The sequence below is a fragment of the Nesoenas mayeri genome (assembly GCF_963082525.1).
Source record: "Nesoenas mayeri genome assembly, chromosome: 7".
Classification (NCBI taxonomy): Eukaryota; Metazoa; Chordata; class Aves; order Columbiformes; family Columbidae; genus Nesoenas; species Nesoenas mayeri.
The window spans coordinates 24,960,965-24,981,765 of NC_137551.1; the positions used below are offsets into that span (position 1 = coordinate 24,960,965).

General features: G+C 50.8%; 1 protein-coding gene across 1 annotated transcript in view; it reads left to right on the forward strand.

The window, feature by feature from the left end:
- The window catches only part of HPSE2 (heparanase 2 (inactive)), a gene marked incomplete at its 3' end in the record, with an annotated part of 110,810 nt that overhangs the window by 78,453 nt on the left and 11,556 nt on the right, over positions 1 to 20,801 (forward strand). Inside the window, exons 6-9 of the mRNA XM_080348052.1 lie at positions 6,095 to 6,142; positions 14,667 to 14,760; positions 17,134 to 17,240; positions 18,376 to 18,490. Of these exons, the coding sequence (XP_080204178.1) occupies positions 6,095 to 6,142; positions 14,667 to 14,760; positions 17,134 to 17,240; positions 18,376 to 18,490 (364 nt within the window). The remainder of the gene's footprint in view (positions 1 to 6,094; positions 6,143 to 14,666; positions 14,761 to 17,133; positions 17,241 to 18,375; positions 18,491 to 20,801) is intronic.

Here is a 20,801-nt window from a genome sequence, read left to right on the forward strand (position 1 = left end):
TAGTATTTTTATGATGACTGCCTGTGCCTTGTGTCTGTGCCATTACGAGGGTGAATAGGGCTGTGACTGTCTAAGTGGGTCAGCTCACATCAGTCGGTCCAGGCATTGCTTTTTATCTGCAACTTGTTCTGGAGTAGCAGCCAAAGACAGTGTATGAACAGTTTGTTTAAATTAAAGTAGGGAAGAGAAACAAGAAGAGTGTGGAGCAGGTGATACACAGCAGAGGGAGGGACTCTGGGTGAGTTGTGGGAAGAAGTGTAGGTATTTGTCCTGTCGTCTTGCTGACAAGGACTTCTGTCCTGTTTAACACAGAGAACTTGTAAGTACTGCATTTTTAGAAGCTGGTTTGGGGCTGTTTGACTTTCTTCAAAAAGTACATCCTTGCTGTATTGGTCTAAGGCTCTTTAGTGACGCTGCAGATGTGAGCATGTCCCAGTCCAGCAGAGCCAGAAGGTTCACCCTTATGCAAGCTGCTGCAAGGCTGGTGACACAGGCTGTACCAGGACACTCAACAGGTCCAGAGCAAGAATTCTGTGCAAAAAATCAAGCCGCAAGATAAGCAACAATTAACTAATGATACAAGGAGAGGAAGAGGTCATTGCAACATGAACTCAAGCTCTGGTAGCACTGAACTTATGAGTGAATCCATTCATAAACACATCAAAATGAGGTGTGAAGGATGTTATGATTGTAATTTTGTGATTGGGTATATAGCACGGTCAAGGATCTGAGATATAAGCAAAGGATTTAGCTGTTGCTCTGTCAGGAAGAAAGGGTTAAGATAGTTGTTTCTGGAATTTGATCAGGATGGCTGGCAGGCCAAAATCATGGTCACTTGTATAGGTAGAACAAAATGGGTGAGAAAATACATAGATGAGATTATGCCACTGTATAAATACACAGTGTACCTTCATCCCAATTGCTATCTACAGCCTTAGTAATGTCATCTCAGAAAAGATGTAATAGAACCAGGAAGGTTACAGGGAGAAGAGCCGATGATGTGCAGAGGTATGTGATGTCTTCACATGAGAAGAGATTAAATAGGCCTCTTGAGGTCAGAGGGAATGCTATTGAAACCAACAACCCTGCGAATGGGGTGTTTTTTCCACAGTGCAGAAAGTAGTTTGGAAGGAAGCTTTGGAAAGAAGGATGGAGCTTTTTCACATAGTATGTGTAGGCACTGTAGAAGTCATTGTCACAGGGTATTCTGGAGGCCAGAGGTGTGTGTTCAGAAAGGGACTGGACAAAATAATGGTGGGAAAAAGCATCAGTGTTAATGCAACATTGTAGTCCAAATGCAACCTTCAGAGTCTCTGGAATGCAGATTACCAAGGCTGAGTCATAAAGCCCTCTTTGCTAGAGGGCTTATGCAGCCCTACTGTAGATCAGGTTGGTTGAAGAAAGGTGATGCTGAGCAGAGAGAGAATGCAACATAGCAGCAGATTCATACATAGTCCCCACCAGGCTCTGCTCACCAGCATGGAATCCCTGTCTGAAATCTGGCACTGCAGGTCAAAGTCTTTGCAGCAGGTGGCATGAGTTGGGTCTAGTACCTGTTGCTGCTGCTTCAGGTATTTGATTGTGCTGCTGGAACCTGAAGAAGTAAGTAAGCGAATCCTGTGCCCTAGTCCCCCTCACCAAGTAATTCAGACACAAGAGAAAGCTATTTCTACCCATCACTGTAGGCTCAAGGGGCAGAGATCTGCCACCCAGCTCTAGAGATCCACCACAGCACCATGGGCAGGCCAGTGGTGCTCCTACATTTGGGGCTTTTCTAGTAGACCAGGGAGTAATGGATGAAATAACCTGTGTTTGTGAAGTCCTGCACCCGAGTCAGATGATGATGCTAAACCACCTGGGAGCCTGTGTGATGGTAACGTCTCCTTGTGCAGCTGTATTCTTTGTCACAGGATCACTTTTTTTTAATTATTATTTAAAGGATGACAGTCTGCAATTACCTGCATGGAAAAGAGATTTCTAAATGCAGATGGATCTTTAATGTATCAGGAAGAAGCCTAGGAAGATCCAGTGTCTGGAAGCTGAAGCCAGACACATTCAGATGAGAAATAACACACTTGGAGGTTAATTAACCATGGGAGCAATTTGCTTAGGGTTGCAGTAGGTGCTCCGTGACTGGCACGTATTGAATCATGACGGGAGATCTATTTCAGAGACATGCCTATGCTCAGGTGGAAGTTGTGGTCCTGGGAGATGCGGCTATGGGACATACACTGGGAAAGGTCAAATTTGAGCCACGGTGTCACAATATAGAGTTGTGGTATCATTACCATCTTGTGGCTTTGCAGCCCTCTTGCCCCACTCTCCCACAGCTCACTCCTGACCTGTGGGGTGCTGTCCCATGTTATGCCAGTAGTACCGTTTCTGCAACAGAGCTGTGAACTGTCTGGGTGACTGATTGATACTAAAATATATTTTTCTCAGTGCTTATTTAAAAACAAGCTTGAGCCTCAGCTCTAGCTGAACACAGGCACCACAAGCAGTAAAGCTGGCATGGGGTGCTGGCACACGGGCAGCTGCAAGGGTAGGAGGTAGACATATCCTAGCTCAGAGACTTTGTCTCATTCCTGGTGTCACAAACTCCCTGCCTGAGGCTCCTGCTCCTCCACAAGCCTCTGACATGTGCTGTTTTCCCACCTAGAGATGCTGCCTGAGCGGATTTTGAGGACTTCCACATTTCCCATGGTTTCCAAAATGCAGAAGCCCAGGCAGGGGTACCACACAGGCATGCGCTGGGGCTGCCACCCATCTGAATGATGTGGCACTGATGCAGTAGTTGCCCACGTTGCCTGCACAGAGCAGGCTCAGCTTGTCCCACTGCTGCTGGGAGGGCATATACTGCACATGCGCTGCACAGTCAATTGGTCTTCACAGAGAAAGACCAATGTGTAGGAAAATGGCAGATTTATTGTGCCGGCCCAGCCCATCTGTGCAGCACATGTGTGGGGATCCAAGCCTTCCCGGATGCATCTGGTTTGCTCTGCCTGTGCCGCGCTGCACACATGGACATTGCACAGTCCAGGAAATCCCAGACAAAAATGTGCCAGCACTGGTCATTTGGACTGTATGGATCTTCATTGGCCTCAAAGTCTGTGGTCTGAGCAGCACAGGTGCTACAGGAATAAAGGGATTAGTAACATCTGTATTCCTAAACCGAGAATATTCAGATACTTGTGCATCACTGCATCTCCACCTGCCCTGGACTTCCATCTCCTGCTTGTGCAGTACCACTTGTTGTCTGTTGAGCTGCTCTAGGTCCCCTTTGGAGGGTAGAGACCGTTTCCCAAGTCATCCGAGGTGCTCCAGGCACAACTCCACCATTCAATCAGGAGTTAAAGTTTTATCAGGAACTTTAGGACTTCATCCTGCAAAAATCTCAATTTAAAAAATAAAAAAGAGGAGTAAGCATGGAAAGCAAAATTTGAGCTAGATAGCTAGATATGCATCTCTTACAGTAAAATTTGAAAATTACCAGAACCAACCAATTTATTTCACTCTTACAGAGACAGAAGAGGAGCACTAAGCAAGCCAGGGCCTTTTCTGTCCTGCTCAGGGTCTGTGCTGCACTGCATGAGTGATGCCTGTGTCCTCGAACAGCATTTTCTCAGGAGCTTTTTAACAACAGGTCAATTAGTTTCCTAAAGACATGGGAGATGGGACAGACTGATGTACTGCTTATGCTGTCTCAGGGATGCTGCAGGTTATGCTGAGGGTTTGCTTTGTTTTTCAGTCACTGCTCAAAGTCCACTGTAGTAGGTGTGTTTGCAGCAGGGCTGTAGGCACTGTGGAAGTGGTGAGGAAAACCAGAGAGCTTCTTCCTCTGAGGTCGGTCTGCTCATGGTTTTGGTCTACAAGTGGACTGTGATGAGCTGTGATCAGCTGAGCCTGAAGAGCTGATGTATTAAAGTCCATGATGGTTTGTTTTGCAGCCAGAATATAAAGCATTTGAGGTTAGAAAGCAAGCTGGGTTAATCTTGAAACCCAATTTCAATATATTGATCTTCAAATCCAACATAGATTGTGTTCATAATTTCAGTTTAGAGTTCATTAGTTCACTCTTGTACACTTCATGCATTACATTTTAGGCAGCAGTCCCTGTACTGAGCATTTAAAACCTGGGAGTCAGTTTTTTGGATGCTTTGGGCATATTTCTGCACACTTAGTTTTGCAGAAAAATGTTTGCAAAATCCCTTTTTTGCCAGATGACCCATGTCGGTTGCAGGGAGCTCACACCTCTGTCTCTGGCTGCAGCACAGCTGGTCTGCTTGCCCTGTTCAGCTGGGGAGGAACCATCCCCAAACCACTGCCCTGGTACTGGCCTCTTGGGCCTGACCCTCAGGAGAAATGTAAGAGCATTTCTGAAAGGCGAGCCTGGGAACTGAAGCTCACAGCACTGCCAGGCAGCAGAATTGGGAGTGCATCAGTGACACAGGGTTTTACAGTATGTTATTGTTTTTCCCTTTCTAATTGTGTCTCTTCCCTCTCTGTCCACAGGAATTTATTACCGCTGCCTTTGCCAGTGTCTTTTTACGCTTCATAGGGTCCAGCTGCCCTTTTGTCCCAATCTATAATTGACCATCGTCATTAATTTGAAGTCAGAATGATTGTTTCCAAGCTATTTTTAGCCTTAAGTTTGCTGCTCTTGTTTCAGACTTGATTAGAGGCTCGTGCACTGGAAAGCTTGCTGTTCTGCTCTGCAATGACAACGAGCCTGATAAAAGGTCTCGTCTCTCATCACAAACCTTCCCTTCCCCACCCTTGGTCACAGGGCTGTCCTGGGGGACATGGGGTTGCAGGACCCAATGCCATGCATCCCTATGTCCTGATGGAGTCAGGACAGCTGTGTGATTCCTGTTGTGTTTCCAGGATCTCCATGCACCAAAGAGCAATCCGAGAAAATACAGCATTGGTTTCTTTCTCAACATGTTCACTGGCTCAAACCAATGTCTCCTGTCATGTGCATACATCTTAACTTCCAAAATGCATCAGCTGTGCAGCGCATGTTACACCACTGAACAGAAAAGCATGCTTGTCCAGTCAATATGTGCCTTGGTGTGTTTTCACATCTCTGCTCCTAAGTGTAAGAACAGAGTAACTGCTTGGGCTTCCTCCTGGAAGCCACAGTTTTCCAAGGGGCAGTTTGGATTGCTGGACCAGGGAGCCAGGAAGTGACTATCATGGATGGCAGCGAGCCTGTGCCAGAGGCTGCTGCTGTGGTGGTCACATACAGTTCCCAAGATTAGGAATTGCTTTGGTTTTGGCATCAGCAGCATAAGCAGGTACACCTGTGTAGCCTCAGGTCTGACTTAAAAAGGAGCTGTCTGAAGGAGGTGCGTTGTCTTCAAAATAGTTGGGTCATAAGCCATCAGGAGACAAATACATACATATAACTCAGTGTAACTTTGTGCATGGAAGTGCTGTGGTTGGTAATAGGAACAGGACAGACTAAATGTGCAGCCACATAGAAATCCCACCAGTTTGCTAACAGCCAGTCCCAAAGAAAGAGCATCAGGAAAGGGGAAGCATATAGCAATACCTGTCTAGCTTTTCCTCCTGTCCTCCAATGCTCAGTTGCTTGCTGAGGTGGCTTCTTTGCGTCTAATAGCTTTGCTAGCCTTTTCTTCCATTTTCCCAGTCCTCGCCTCAGTCAAGGGAAGGAGTTTCTCAACTTAAATACATGTTGGGCAAATAAGTGTCTCCTATTAAGATGGGCATTTAAAACTTTTTCTTTAATCACTACTGAGGGTTGTTGCAGTCTTAGAACTAAGTGCACACCCTGAGATCTTCTTCCTGAAATGCTGTTGTGCCCAGAGAGCTCTTCCTACCTGTCCCAAGCTCAGAGCCTCTGCTGTGAATTGGGTTTCACTCCATTATTCTCAGCTATGCTTGCTACAAGCGTTTGTATTAAGTATAAATTATTATTTCCATTTAAGGATGCAAAGACTTCATTAGAAAACGTCTATGAGTGCGGCGACTACTTTTGGTATCCTGTGATGTAGGATGGGCATTGATTGTTTTAGGACTTCCCCTGTGGTAACATTGGGCTTATATGGTTTCTTCCTCTCTTTCCTAATAGGTTCATGAAGGTGGCTGGCAGTACGGTGGATGCTGTTACCTGGCAACAGTAGGTATTCACCATTCCTTCTACTTTCCAACACTAATTGCAGTGATCAGACAGCGCTGGGAGCAGACCTGATGTGCTGTCTGGGTGTGAAAGGGGGCAGACACCTCCTCTGTCCTTCTGCTGCATTTGAATAGGCAAAAGAGGCTCTGTCCCTCCCTCTGGAGCCTCTGGAACAAATACAGGAGATGTACCAACCTTTACCACTGCAGAAGAGACAGAGGCTAAAAAACCCTGCCTGCATGCCTGGCCTGTCTGATTGCTGGAAACAAAACCTGCACTGGACTGCTGGGTCCCCATGGACATCTGGGGTGAGGACAGCAGGGGAGCAAAAGCCACTTGTGACAGATGTGTGAGACTATCTAAAAGCACATTTCCTTTCACCCCATCAATGTCTCCTTGCAGTCACTGGCCTGAAGCTGAGGGGGTTTGGCCCAGAGGAGGGAGAGGTAGCTTAGTCCAATGGTGAATATGTAAAGCCCCATTCCCCACTCCGTTTTGTACGGTCTCAGATGTCCATAGGCATGCTGCTGTCCTGCACTGCAGATCGGGCCCCATAAGCAGGTGTAGATGGAAAGAAGGTCAACATCCAAGATCCAGGCCCAACTGGGTCTACCAGAGAGATGCTGATACCTGATTTCCCCTGGTTCCTACACATGTACATGTGCTGCAGCTCTGGAGAGCCAAGGCAAGCTCTGAGCTGTAACACTGGGCATGATGAACACCAAGTGGAGGGAAAGGTTTTCTTATTTGGGGGAAAATCCATGGACATCTTGTTCTTCCTCTTATTTCCAGCTGCCCCAGTTTACATGCTGTGCCCAGAGGTAATTTCCCATCAGGCTGTGACCCCCTGCACTGGGAGTGCAAATGCCAGTGCAAAGGTGAGGCAGTGTGCAAGCACAGCAGTGGCTGCCAGAATTGATAGAAAAAGGGTTTGTGGGACAGGTAGCACTCTCTCCTGTCACAGAAAGGACACATTTCAGAGACAGGCATTTGCTGGAGCAAAACCCATGTAAGACACCCCTGCTCCCAGAAAAAAGTGGATTTGCCCTGATGCTGCGTTAAACTTCCCACGTGGGGCACTGGCCTTGAGCGTGGCAGCCAGGATCTCAGGTCTAAGGTGGGCTTGGGTGTGCTGCCCACAAGGACTTTTTCCCCAAACTGGTCCTCTGCAGAGACCTTTCATGTGGTGCTCAGGTTGCTTTGCTGAAGTGTAGCAACACGGTTTGTAAAGCCCACCTGGAGACCTGCTCTTAAAAAGAGCTTAGTGGATTTTAACACATGAGGTTTTCCTGCAAGTGTGTTCTGGGTCTCTCTGTTGCTGTGTTAACCTTGGAGCCTCCTACAGAAGCAACTGTTGGCACCTCAGAGTGGTTTATAGCACCAGCATCCAGCAAGTCCTGTTCCTCGGGGAGCCTGGCTTGCCTTGCTGTGCCGCAGCATTGCTTGTTTGGCTCCTGGCGCTTCCCTGCTGGGCAGCAGCAGCTTGGTGCAATGGGGACAGTGGGGTAGCAGAGCATTTGGAGCAGGATTTGTGTTACTTACAGGCTCATGCTGTGCAATGATGATCTATGTCTCAGCTGGGAATTTGCTTTTCATGATTACACGATGTGCTGATCACATTTACTTAGTCCAGGAATTCACTTTCTGCAAAATGGGGCTTGATCACTGGGCCAAGCCCTTGGAGGAGCCGAAGGAAAAAACTTCCAGGCTTCAGATGTGGAATTTCATCCTGGTGTGCAGGGAATTTGCCCACATGGCTGCTTTGAAACCTTTTCTTACAGGATTGGTGCGAAGTGCTGGGCAGCTCTGGCGCTGAGAGGCTGTGCTGGAGCAGCAACTTGTGAGCAGGGGGGCTGGTGCAGGTCCCTGCCAGGACCAGCAGAGCCGAGGTGCTGCTCGCTGACCCATTGCCACTGCAGTGCAGGAGCTGCTTCTGCCACAGCCCAGGTTTGCAGCTCTAGAGATTGCACTCATGTGCATTTGCAAGGACTGGCAATGGCCACAGCTCTGAGCAGGGCTTCTGTACTGTTTATGAATAAATGTCAAAACAGTGTCTCATCCCTCTGCTCCAAACAGCAAAACAAGACAAAACACGTTCCTTTGTATCCAAGAAGAAAATTATTAGCAGGAAACTAAACTGCTGTCTAATTTCAAGTATGAACATTTCTGTTCCAAACCCTAACGTTCTCCTGGGATATTGGTTATAAATTTGTCAAATCTGTTATTCCTTTGAAAAGGCTGTGTTTGATCCAGAAAGGGAATTGAGAGGGAATACATTGCAGGGATCCCTATTCTCTGTGTGAAAACAGAATATATCTGAAATGTATCTGACAGAAAAGTGACACTGGGTGGAAATAAGTAGCCTCGCCAGCCTTTCTGAGAATGGTTTCACTTACATATGTAACTCAGCATGTGTGCCTCCCTCTTCAGAAGTAATGTGTTGCTGGAGAGGGATGTGTGAACGGCTTCAAAACGCTTGGGGAATTTCCACTAAAGGAGGGTGTGGCACGTGGGACTGACAGTGGCTCCAAGAGTTTCAGTATTTCCCTGATAATTTGTTTGTTATGTTTGATTATGAGTAAATGCTCGGTTTATTGTGGGCCCACTCAGTCTTTGGATGTGGGTTTCCACTGCTCAGAAACCTCCCCGCAGCCACCTCTTTGCTTGGTGCTGGCATCCTCGATTCATTGCCCGTTAAACCCGCTGCCACACCTGGCCCCATCCTCAGGTTTGCTCGCTGAGTCTGTACAGTTGTTTTTCCATCCGAAGTGTTGTTGCAAAACTCCAAGTTTTGCATATTTAATGGGCAAATCCTTAAGCAATGCTGTGTCTGAAGCACAAATCCCTGTTAATTACAGGAAAAGTAAATGTTTGCATCTTCAAAGCCAGTGAACATCTATCCTTTTTGCTCCTTGGAGAATGCAACGTTATCTTCCACAATGGAAATTCACCTACCCTATGTGGCAAAACAGAGACATTGGGCACATGGGCATGTGGGGGATGCTGCTTAAAATGCTTTTGCTGGACTTGGTTTGGGTGACATCTCTTCTGGCTTAGACGCAACGAGAGTACAGGCAGAGACGCTCTCGAGGCAGTAGCAATATCAGGGGACAAATCTCCCAAAGGTGCTGGGAGATGGTTGCCCAGCAGGCCTACAAACACTGATGTATATACCAAGGGTATATATTTGGGCTCAGATGAACCTGCTGCATGTGCTCAGAGTGTGGTGTCTTCTGAGGTAGTACCTGGAGGAAGAGGTTACGTGAAACAATCTTTGGCCCATCTCTGCTTGTAAATAAACCTGGCCAGGGCATGGCTTTCCCCACTGGCTTGCCATGCTCTGCACCACCTGATGGAGGGCGCAGTCCAAGGCAGCATTGTAGCTCTGGCCACTAGCACAGTCCCCGGTGATGCCAGGGTATGGCCAGGGGAGATGTGGCTCCAGGGCTGGAGTAGGTTCCCACTAGTCGGATGGGCAGAGGTGCCTTGTCTGGGGGCAGAGAAAGGCATGGGTGTGAGCTGTGCCTTAAGCGCCAGAGAGTAGCCCCCTGTCTTTCTTCTTTATCGGTGAATGTATTAGTTGACTGGAGGCGGGCAGTGCCTCTCCCCGGTGCCTGCAGGTCTTTCCCTGGGGGGAGCAGGTCATATCCCGCCTCTCCTCTCCAGGGGAAGCAGTGGGGCTGCCTGTGTCCTGTGCTGCAGGTGGGGGCTCTGCCCTCTCCTCAGGAAGATGCTCAGGGGTCAGGGCTGCCTCTGTCGGCAGAGGTGTCTCGGTTCACAGCTGTGGTGGTGGGGGGTGTCATGCTGACAGCGGGGATCTGCCCTGCTCAGCATCCCCAGCGGGCGGGTGCCCTAATTCCTAGCAGACTTTCCCCATAGCAGCAGGCAACAGAGTAGATCCGGAAATTCCTGAGCTTTGGGAAGTGGGCTTTAATGTAATTAACTGCAACAGAAGAAGAGGTCAGATAATAGGGGCAAAGGTTTCTCTTTAAAATGAAAGGGGAGGTAAATGAAACCATCTGCGCAGGAGCCGATGCACTGCCTTCATTAAATATGGGATGATGCTGATGGTCCTATGCAGCAAATTGTGGATCTTTCCAGAAAACCATTTAAAGGCAGCACAAGCCCTAGAAGTGACAGGATACAGACCTGTCTGTATCCTCAGGCTCGCCCAGGTGCCTGGCACTGCCCTTCTCTGGAAGGGCTACGTGCATCCTGGCCTTGCAGCCTGCCCAAGAACATGAGCATTTCTGGCTGGCAGCTGTGCTCAGCCCTGCTTCAGCAGACCCTTTGGCAGCAGCTTTTTTTGGTGTACTGTTCCCATCTCTCACCTTTGTGCCTCAAGTTTCATGCTACAGCTCCAGTCAGGGATGAAGGCTGGGAATTGGGGTGGTGCATTTCCTAGCACTGGCACAAATCCCTGCCCACCGTGCTCTGGTTTGGCCACCTCTGGAGTGGCATAGTCACACCACCCTTGCGAAGTGATGATCGCAGACCATATTCAAATGGATTTTTTTAGAGATGGCGTACCCCTTCCTCTGCAAGTAGCTTCAGCTTTGTATAATATAATGATCCCCACCCAAAGTGGCTGTACACGGCTCTTCATCTGAGACATGTCTCATCTAGGATTTATTTGCTAGATCACTCTTTTTCTTGTCTGATTCCTGCAGATTGTCTGTCTTCAGAGATAGTGGCATCAAACTGGGGCACACAATGAGTGAGCTCTTCATGTAATCACCCATATCTGTTCTCTCCTATATTATGACAAATGGCATGGTCTGTGCCCATGGTGGGCATGCCGATATCTCTTGGGCTTTGGGGCCATCTCTGCTGCTGCATCATACACAGAGCCCACTGGAGGATCTGAGGTGTGCTAAGACAACCTTACCCCATGCTAGAGACAAATAGCTTGTCTATGAGCTACCTTCTCTGTCTCTGCAGAGCTGCAGCTGCCAGAGACCCCTGCCCGTGCTGGGGAGGGTCTGTCCATTCATCTCCTTTGGCACTCGGACCATGGGGAGAGGAGGATGCGGATGCCGTGGCCCTCAGGACTGGCTTGGCCCAGCTGCTGGTGCACAGCACTGCTGCCTGGGGACGTACTTGTCAGCACTGGAGCTCTCTGCAGCTGCTGCTGGCTCTTTTGGAGGTTGGAGAGTTGTGACTGTTTGGGGTTGTTTTGTTGTGGTGTTGTTTTTTTGTTTTTTTGGTTTTTTTAAAGTGCACTGATTCACTGTAAATATCAGCAAAGCTGCAGCCTTTGCTTGTGGGAATAATCCACGTCTAACGAGCGCTTCTCCTGCTTTAAAGATCTGTTAGTTGTTTGTGTTTTGTGGATTTCTATGCTGCCTTTACTGACAGTTAAAGTTCTCAAAAAGAAGTGCTCTTGTGTCAGTGATGAAAACTACAGCTGGCGATGGCTCACCCATTCCTGAATAGGTACCAAGGCAGCAAAAACCTCAGTGCCTCTTGTTTTCTCACAAGCATCATGCAATTGGTGCCATTTTCCCTCTTTCCCAATTTGAGGAGGTTGAAAGTACCTCTTGGTGTCTGAGAACTTCCCAGGTAGATCTGCAAGGGATCCTTGTCCATCTTACAGAAGCTTATAATTGTCTTCATGCTCTGCTTAAATACCTAGATCTCCCCTCCTTGCTACCAACAAGATTTCCTACTACTGCATAAGTTTTATTTTTGCCTTTCGTCTCTCTGCCAGTTCTTATTTCTCAGGGTTGTTAATGAGAGTGTCAAAAAATGTGACCATGGCACTGTCCCGGGGCATTTCTCTTCTGTGCAGGCTCTCGGCTGTGCCCAGCACAGCAGCACTTTCCCAGGCTGCTCCTCTGTGCAGTCACTGGGAGGGCAGATCCATCGATCAGAGATGTGCTCCTCTGGGGCTGCTCCTGGAGACATGTTCCTCTCCTGTGGCAGCAGAGCTGTAGCTCAGAGCACACCTTGTGGTTGAGTGCAATGATGAGGATGTGCAAGCCTGCCTTGGCTCCCAGAGGGGTTTATTCTGGGCTCTGGGACCATATTAGCTGGTGCAGACAAGTCAACCTGCAGAAAGCCTGCTACGTTGGAGGGACCATAGGCAGACTGAGGTCTCTCTAACTACATCTTTTCCCAGTCAATACGACCTTCTTTTTATGGCCTTTCAGCCGCTTTTCAGCCCAGGTGATGGGATTTTTAGTCCACAGCAGTCTGAAAAAATAGTTTCTGTTCAGTTCTTAAGTGCTGTGCTAAAATCCAAACATCTGCTATCCCCAGAGTCCATTGCTTTGTAATTTTGTCTTTAAAAGTAATCTCTGTAAACCCCACCACTGCCTGCTGCTTACAGATCTGCTTTCCTCCCGGCAGCCAGACATTCGATAGTGTATAAGTGATTGAAACAATTTTGAACACTTCCTAAGTCCCCCCTGGAGATAATCTCTGCCCTTAGCACCTTTCAGTCACCATGGACATACAGAAATGCCTCTTGCCTCCTTCCCCAGGTTACGCAATGCTGGCATGATCCCGTGCTTCACCGGGGACACAGCTGGGACCATACACCTCAGGGAGGGTTGACAGAGGAGGTTCTTGTCATTTGATGCATTTGCTAGTTAAGCCTCTAATGCATTTCTGTTCTGGGACAGTTAGTGCTGGCCTTGTTCCCTCTTCACCGCAGCCCTGCAGACCTCCAAGCCCTGCAAAGCTTCAAGTGCATTTACTGTTACCTGGTTAGTGATTTGGAGCAATGAGATGTAGAAATCCTCTGTGCACGCTCACGCATGTTGTGCATGTGCTAGGTGCTCTGGCTGAGGCTGAGTTAACCCACAGCATCCTTTGGGGATGCTCCTGCGTTTCAGCAACCAAGTGAAGCAGCTGCTGTGGCCACTACAGCTGCCTGCTGGTGTGGATGAGGTGCATGTTATGGAGCAACCAGCTCTGGACAGGTGAATCCACCTTTCTTCAGACTCCAAGCCTTCACTCTGTTACACATCACAGCACCATGGCTGCACTGAAGTCTGTGGAGAAGCAGAAGGGTCTGTGTAACTCTGGTGAACACCGAGTGGACGTGGCTCCAGTGAGGGATGGGAGGCAATGGTTGAGCCAAGTCAGCCCTAGCCAGAGCTGCTGTAATTCTTGTGCACCCCCATCACCCCAGCACTGCTCCGACACACTCTGGGGCTCACCGTGTCAAGTGGCTGATGCACACTGTAGATTTGGGAGGAGGAGGTTCAGAAAGTTTCTCTTGCAAAACCTATTTATAAGCCCAATGGCTGTCCCAGGAATATGTCAGTGCATGCTGCAGCAGATGTCCTGATGTCCCTGCAAGGCTGGGAGGGGCCTCTGGGAGATGTGCAAGGGCTGCCACTGCTCCTTGCATGGGGCAAGAGGTGCCAGCTCCACTTCCTCAGGAGGAGCGGGTTGGGATTTCCTCCAGCCACAGGTGTTTGTGGTCCAGGACAGACTGCTTCACTGTATGTCCTGAGCCAGGAGACAGTATTGAGGCATTTCAGAGCCTTCCTCCCACACTTAGAGACAGATGATTCCCATGATTAGCAGCACTATAGCTGTGTACTATATAAACACGCACATGGAGAGCAGGAGTTAGCCATCTGTATGGAAAATGCTCCCTGGCATTCCCAGGGCAAGAGGGATCTCTCTGAGAGCAGGGCATCCCTTGCAGGTAATGTACATGGCATTTCTCAAATAGAGGATTGGGCTGTGGGCTTTGCTGAGAGAATGAGCAAGGAAGCTGCAGGTTGTGCTGGGAGCAGACCAGGCATTGAATGGAAAGTGTCCCACAACCCGGACAGAACAATGCAGTTATTCCCATGGGCAGCCTGCCCTGTCCCCTCTCACATGTTTACTGCAGCAATTTCCACTGTTTCTCAGATGGTGTTTGCGGCTCGGGACACTTCTCTCTGGTGCCTGTGTAGTGTTTTCCTGTTGCTAAGGAGCCCTTCATTTCAGCCATTAGCTGTGCATCTTGTATTTTGCCATCCTGTAAAAGCAATTTTTCCAGTGGCAATGATGCTGGGCTTATCTGCCTTTTGGAAACAGGCTTTCCCCAGGACAGGGAATGGGTATGGATAGGTTGAGCCAGGTGAGCAGATGTCCCAATATCTCCCTGATGGTGGACCCCAGGCACAGGCATCATGTTAGAGGGTCTCTTTCCATGGGGTCTCCATGAGATCAGTGCAAAGGGTGCTGCTAAGCCTTTGCAGGTGGCATTTTGCTCCCAGGCTTTTGCATTCTGCACCCAGTGTTTCATCAGCAATAGTTAAGCAAGTACAAAACTTCCTGTGGTTTCTGCAGGGCAGGACGCTCAGTGTTCAGGGTGCATCCACCTCACACTCTGTTTTGGAGACTGAAGGCACCTGTCAGACACAGGCATGGCTAGAAGGCCAGGGCAGGGCAGGGTGCAAGCAGAGACTCCAGCAGGGAAGAGTTTTCTTGGTGTGGGGCAGCAGCAGGATGGGAGAGCATGGTTCAGGGCAGAGCTAATCCCAGCTGTCTGATCCTTCTCTTCTTATTTTCCTTCCAGTTACTACATTGACGGCCGAGTGGCCAAAGCAACGGACTTCCTGAAAACACGCCTGTTAGACACACTCTCTGACCAGATCAGGAAAATCCAGAAAGTGCGTGAGTCTGCGAGGGGTGAGAGGGCACCATGCCCATGGTGCCTGGCCGTGGCACAGCTGCTGGCTGGGACTCTGGCCTCAGCTGGGGGTGGCAATGCTAACAGCCTAAATGCAGCCAGCCCTCACGCAGGGGCCGGGAGGACAGACCAGGCAGCACGGGGCCTGGCCCTGGGGTGAGATGTGTGGTGGGTTGGGAGGGAAGCTGCTGTAGAATGGTGTGGGTTGTGCAAGTGTGATGGGACGTGGGGTGGATGCAGGGGATGGGGGCAGATACTGCCATGCAAAGCCTTTCTGAAGCAGCTGGCTGGCTTGAGTCTTCCACGTGTCCTTTCCTGAAGGTAGGAGCACATAACCTGGATGTTTTCTGAAACTTGCTCCTGAGGATGAGTAGAAGAGGGAGCAACCAAGAGGTACCAAACCAGCCAGAGCAGGGCTGGTGACGTGCCTGCTCAGGAGGGGTCTCCTACTGCAATATCTTGCCTCACTCACTGACTGTGCCTAAAAATGTTGCTCACAAAGTTGTGACAGTTGCATTTTTCACTAGTGGAGAATCTTGATCATTATGAACAACTATTTTTTCCCATGATGATCATGTTTTGACTGTGATATAAAACCCAGCTGTTGCTGGAGTGCTGTGTCAGAGCCCACAGCTCTGCCTGGCCAGTGGAGCCTGCAGCCAGCACTCCTCTCCCCACCGGTCATGGGGACCCAGCTCACCTCCAGCAGCGGGGCAGGGGATGGGGGCTTTGCAGAGTCCCCCTGCTCCAGCTGATGTGGGGGCCAGGGCTGTGACTGGCCTGCTTAGCTGTCAGTCCTGGAAGAAGTAAGGAACACCTAGTAAGCAGATAAGGCTTTAGGGACTAGAGATGTCAGTCCATCTGCCTTGTTTCGGTTTTCATACCGTACCAGTCACCACAATGTCTTACTGTTTTAATTCCTTGAGGGATAAATTGTAGGACGAGTAAACAACTCAAAGAGGCCCCAGGAAAGGGGATGCGAGGGTTGGCACAGCAAAACTGGAGGAGAGAAGCTGCTTGCTGAGTCCTCTGGCACAAGCCGGGAATCATCCACGCACGTGGATGATCCTCCTGCTGCAGGGAGCCATGGCAGGGCGGCCAGTGCGATCAGCGCAGGGGTTCAGGCAAGAAGCATCTTCCGACACTGCTCCCATACAGAAGTACAGCCCCCTACCAAAAGTGATGGCGCATATCCCACCTCTGCTGCAGGTCAAGAACCTGCTGGGAAGGGAGCAGGAATCCATCCATCCCAGGAGCAGAGGCAGCAAAGAGATGCCCTCAGTGTGGGCTGGGGGAACCTTCGCACCCACAGGGCAGGATTTGGTTTGCGTGAGCCCAGGCTGTGAAAGGGCTCTCCTGGGAATGCCAGTGTGGCTGAGCAAAAGCACAGCACTGGGTGCTAATAGCCTCCAGCTTGGCTTTGAGTCCTTGCATCCTGCCGGGGCTGATTAGAGCAGCTGGGCTTGTCCACTTCCCTATTTTATTGCTTCCTCTCTGACCGGGGAAGGTGGCGGGCTTAGATAATTACAGGCAGGATGCCAACACCTCTGGGGCTTCAGTCAGGGATGTCGACTCTCACAGGCTGTGAGTGGGAGGCAGCCCAGAGCTGGCGTATTTAACATCTTTGAGGGATCCCAGTCCATCCAGCACATTCCAGTGTTCCTCACTAATGGGGCAGGATCCATCAGGCTGTGCAGAGTGCTCCTTGGGCTGCTGGGTTTGCAGACATCTGGTCACAGGAGCTCATCACCCGATCTGGAGAAGTGGGATTGCAAGAGAGAGAGCGGAGCATTGTGCAGTGCCAGAGGTTGCTTGTGCTGGGAAAGGGCATCTCCAGTCACCCAAGCCTTCCTGTCCCACCTGGCATATCACAGGTGTCTGCACTGCTGGCTGGAACCTTGTAAGGGTTGTACAAGCGTGCTCAGACCTGCATGTCCCACCCATGCCAGGGACTCCTTGGCCACCAAAGCAGCCCCTGCTTAGCCATGGGGATGACTCTGCCTGTGGCCAGGGGCATCCACTGGTTTCTTCTTGGGTGCCTGCCATTCCTCCAGGCAGCTCCAATACATGTCCCAGGGCTGCCACTCTGCAGAGTCATCGGGACTGGGGTGATCCCTGTGGCTGGTGGCCACCTTGCATGGGGAAATACGGCAGCGGCAGGAGAGAGTGAGGACCAATCTCCCACCACTCAGGTGTGGTGAAGACATCTAGTGACCATGACAGGGCCACACAGGCACTGACTGCCCAGCAGTGTTGTCACCAAAAGGTCTCCGTAAGCCTTCCCGGAGCACAGCAGAGGCTTTAAATCACAGGTTCATGAGAGTCATTTTTGTTGCTTTTTTGTCCTGTGCAGGTAGTGAACACGTACACACCGGGAAAGAAGATCTGGCTGGAAGGCATTGGTGCGACCTCAGCCGGAGGCATGAACAACCTCTCCAATTCCTATGCGGCTGGGTTCCTGTGAGTTACGGGTGCCAGGGCACTGCCACCCCCACGGGCTCTGCGGGCTGGGGTGCTACAAAGCTGCTGCAGCCAGGAGAGAGCCAGCTCTGTGCCCAGACACTCCACCTGTACTCCCCTTTGGCACTCCCCCGGTAGCCCGGGCACCATTATTTTCTCGTTAGCATCCTTATCACCCTTCCTCAGCTCTGCTTTCCTCTAGGTGACCCTGTCCCTGGCATACTCAGAGAAGCAGAACAAAGAGGGGACTGCTTCGAACCCCGCACGGGTACCCATGGTGTGCCCTCAGGGCATGGGTGTGGAAGGGGAGGTGTGATCCAGGTATGCCAGATCCAGGACCCAGGGCTGGCATCCCAGCAGACTTGCCTTGCTTGGCAGCTCAGGATCATCCAGATCTCCTTCCAGCCTGTGTTTTTGATTCAGGCTGCAACCACGTGTTCTTGTGTGCATTCACTCCCAGGGCACCTGCCCTGGAAAGCACAGGAAAGTCAGCAGTACTCTACTCTGGAAACCATTTTCTCTCTTTTGAAGCCACAACCATTCCTGGCTCCTGGGGCTTGTCTACTGGCACAGCCCAGCAGCATGGGCACCCTGCTGCAGAGCACCAGTTCACATCTTCAGAGCTGGTTGTGATCATGAAAGATGGAGGAAGATTATATGGGCTTTGTGGGGAGAGACAGGGCATCCCTGGGATATCTGGCCTGTGGCAGGCCGCAAGGGTTGAAGTCTTTGCCGAGGGGGTGGTGAGAAGACAGGCTGCTGCAATGCTTGATCCCCACTGCTGAGATGGTGGGTGCAGGGTGCAGGCTGGGAGGGCACCCCGGGCTCTGGGCGCAGGGCTGCGACTCTGGGGTCTACGCAGTGGCTCAGGCACAGTGTTGGAACATGAAATGTGGGCACAGCTGGGGCAGAGGTGGCTGCAGCAGGGGCAGAATCATGCAGGCTTGCCTGGGCAATGACAGTGGGAGCCAGTTAATACCCAGCATGCAAAACCATTTGAAGGCTTCGGCTCAGGCACTTAGAACAGGCACCAGGTCAGGTGCACAAGAGCAGTGCCATACCTGGAGCACAGCTGTGCCACTGTGGCTGAGGAGTGCCCCCCACAGTGACTTGACTCTGCTCCCTCCATCCCCAGGTGGTTGAACACGCTGGGCTTGCTGGCTAGCCGGGGCATTGATGTGGTGGTGCGGCACTCCTTCCTCGACCACAGCCACAACCACCTCGTGGACCAGAACTTCAACCCCTTGCCGGTAGGTCTGCCCGAAGACATTGCATTGGTACTGGCATCTACCCACTCATTTACTGGGATGTTTCTCTTCTTGTGGCCTGTCAGAACTCTACATGAAAATGAACTTTTTCAGATATGTTTCTTGCAGTATTAATAGGAGATGTCAGTTCATGTCAAACACAACATGATAGAGGCAGGTGGAAGAGTGTTACCTCTGCAGCTGAATCTCCATCTAGTGCCCAGGGTCGGTAGCACGAGAGGGAGGCTGTGCCACCGAGGGGTGACAGTGCAGACTGTGGAGCTGGAGGGAGGGAAGGAGGGATGGAAGGATGTGGCAGGACCACGCATGGCACAGGGAGGGCAGCTGTATTGCTAGTGGTGAGCCAGCCCAGCGGAAGGCGGGCTGGAGCCTCAGCACCCAACTTCAGATCTCTGGAGACTGAGGTGAAGGGCATTCCTGAGTTCACTGGGAGAGGCAGTTCTCACCAGTGCCTTGCACCATCCATCACTTTTCCAAAATGCCTGAGCAAGGGGGGACTCCCAGCACACACAGTGCTGATGAAGAAACCATGTGAAAAACCCTGTTAAAAGTAGCAAGTGTTTTTTTCATCTTTTTTGAAAAGGGTTGTAAATACCCTTCCTTCTAAGTGGAGAGCCATGCAGAGTGGCTGGGTGCTCTGCATCTCTCCTGGAAGGGATTTCTGGATTCATGACTTGGCAGACACTGCAGGTGGGCCAGGAATCCATGTAAGGACAGGTGCACAGCCCTGCTGCTGCGAACCTGCCTTAGGTGCTGCGCTGGGATCTAGGAGCAGCTGCAGAGTGGCAGAGGCTGAGGGAAGCACATCTTGGTGAGCTCTACCTACTCAGCCAATGAACCTACAGCACCCCTGTGACAGCATCCCCGAGGGGTCAGGAGGGGATGTGGGAGGTGTCTGCAACAAGAGGTCTGTGCTTAGCCCCCTAGCATGGCCTGGTGGGTGGCTCTGGAGCGCAAACCAATGAGTGAGAGGGCACAGAGCCCTGCCTCTGCTGTTCTGGATATCCCCTGGAGCACCCTGGGCTGCTCCTGCACACACCCCTCTGCCAAGCACACCTGCCAGCTCTGGGGCCCCAGGCCATGGGGAGCCTGGAGGCTTTGAGCTTTGTCTAAGATTACTCTGAGCCTGGGGCGAGTACTTGATGGATTTCTTCTGAAGAGTCAATTGTCCTGGGGAAGAAACATCCCCCCCACCTCCCCTGGACCTCAGGGTCCCCCCAGGTTGCTCATGGCTGGATGGGTGCAGGCCAGCTCTCCTGCCACAGCAGGGACAGTGGGCAACCCACAGCCAGCTCCCCTGGCACAGTGGGGGCTGCAGGTGACCCACAGCCAAACCACCGGAGCAGCGAGGGCAGCAGCCCTGGAGCAGTTGGGCAGACATGCAGTGAGGAGCGGGATTAAAGCCAGAGAAGGAGTTTGAGGAATAAACCCCAGGCTGTTAAACACAATGGGGGTCTTTAGAGTTGTTTTTGCTGTTTATTTAATGATACCTCTCCCAATAAGTTAGAAGCCAACCCCCTCATGGCTGTTTCCTTGCTCTGCTACAGGTTTTAGTCTTTATTTCCCACATCCCACCATCATGCTCTTGCACAAACTCCAGTGGGTATTTCCCCAACCCCATTCCCTCTGTTCCTGTCCTTTAAAAGAGCCATGGGCAGGTGCAAACCGGCGGAGGGTTTAAAAGGTGCAAACAGCCAGTGAGACCCGACTATGACAGGGCAGCTCTTTTCCCGTGGGAGCTATCAGGGAGATGAAAGCCACTGGCTGTACCTGTGCGGGGCCATGGTGCTGTGAAATACAATCTGCTTGTTAGCTGCTATGACAAAGAGGTTTCTGCACATGGGGGGTGTGAGGCAGCTGCCTGCTGAGAGAAGGGTCACACCACTACAGCATCAATCACAGCTCCAGCTGGCAGCTCCTCAGGGAGCCAGGAGCCAGGGCTGGGCTGCCTGCAGCAGCCTTTGCAATACCTCCCCTGCCACTGCTGATCCCTGCTTGTCAGATAAGAGGATGGCATGTTTTGGGATGCTGAGCTGAAGCTGAGCCTTTTATGAGGGTGTGCTTAGGTGCCAGGTAGCTGCCCGGTCCAGGGGGAGTTTTCTGTGTGGTCCAAGGACGGTGTGGCAATGCAAATACAACTCTCAATCCTCATGCTGAAGAGCTCCCCATAGAAAACCAAGTGACTTGTGGTCCATCACCATACAAGCATTGTGCTGCCATGAGACCCCTCCTCCCTGTCCTCCAGCTGCAGCCCTCGGATGCTGCTGGTCTTGCTCATCTTAGTGCTGCCTCT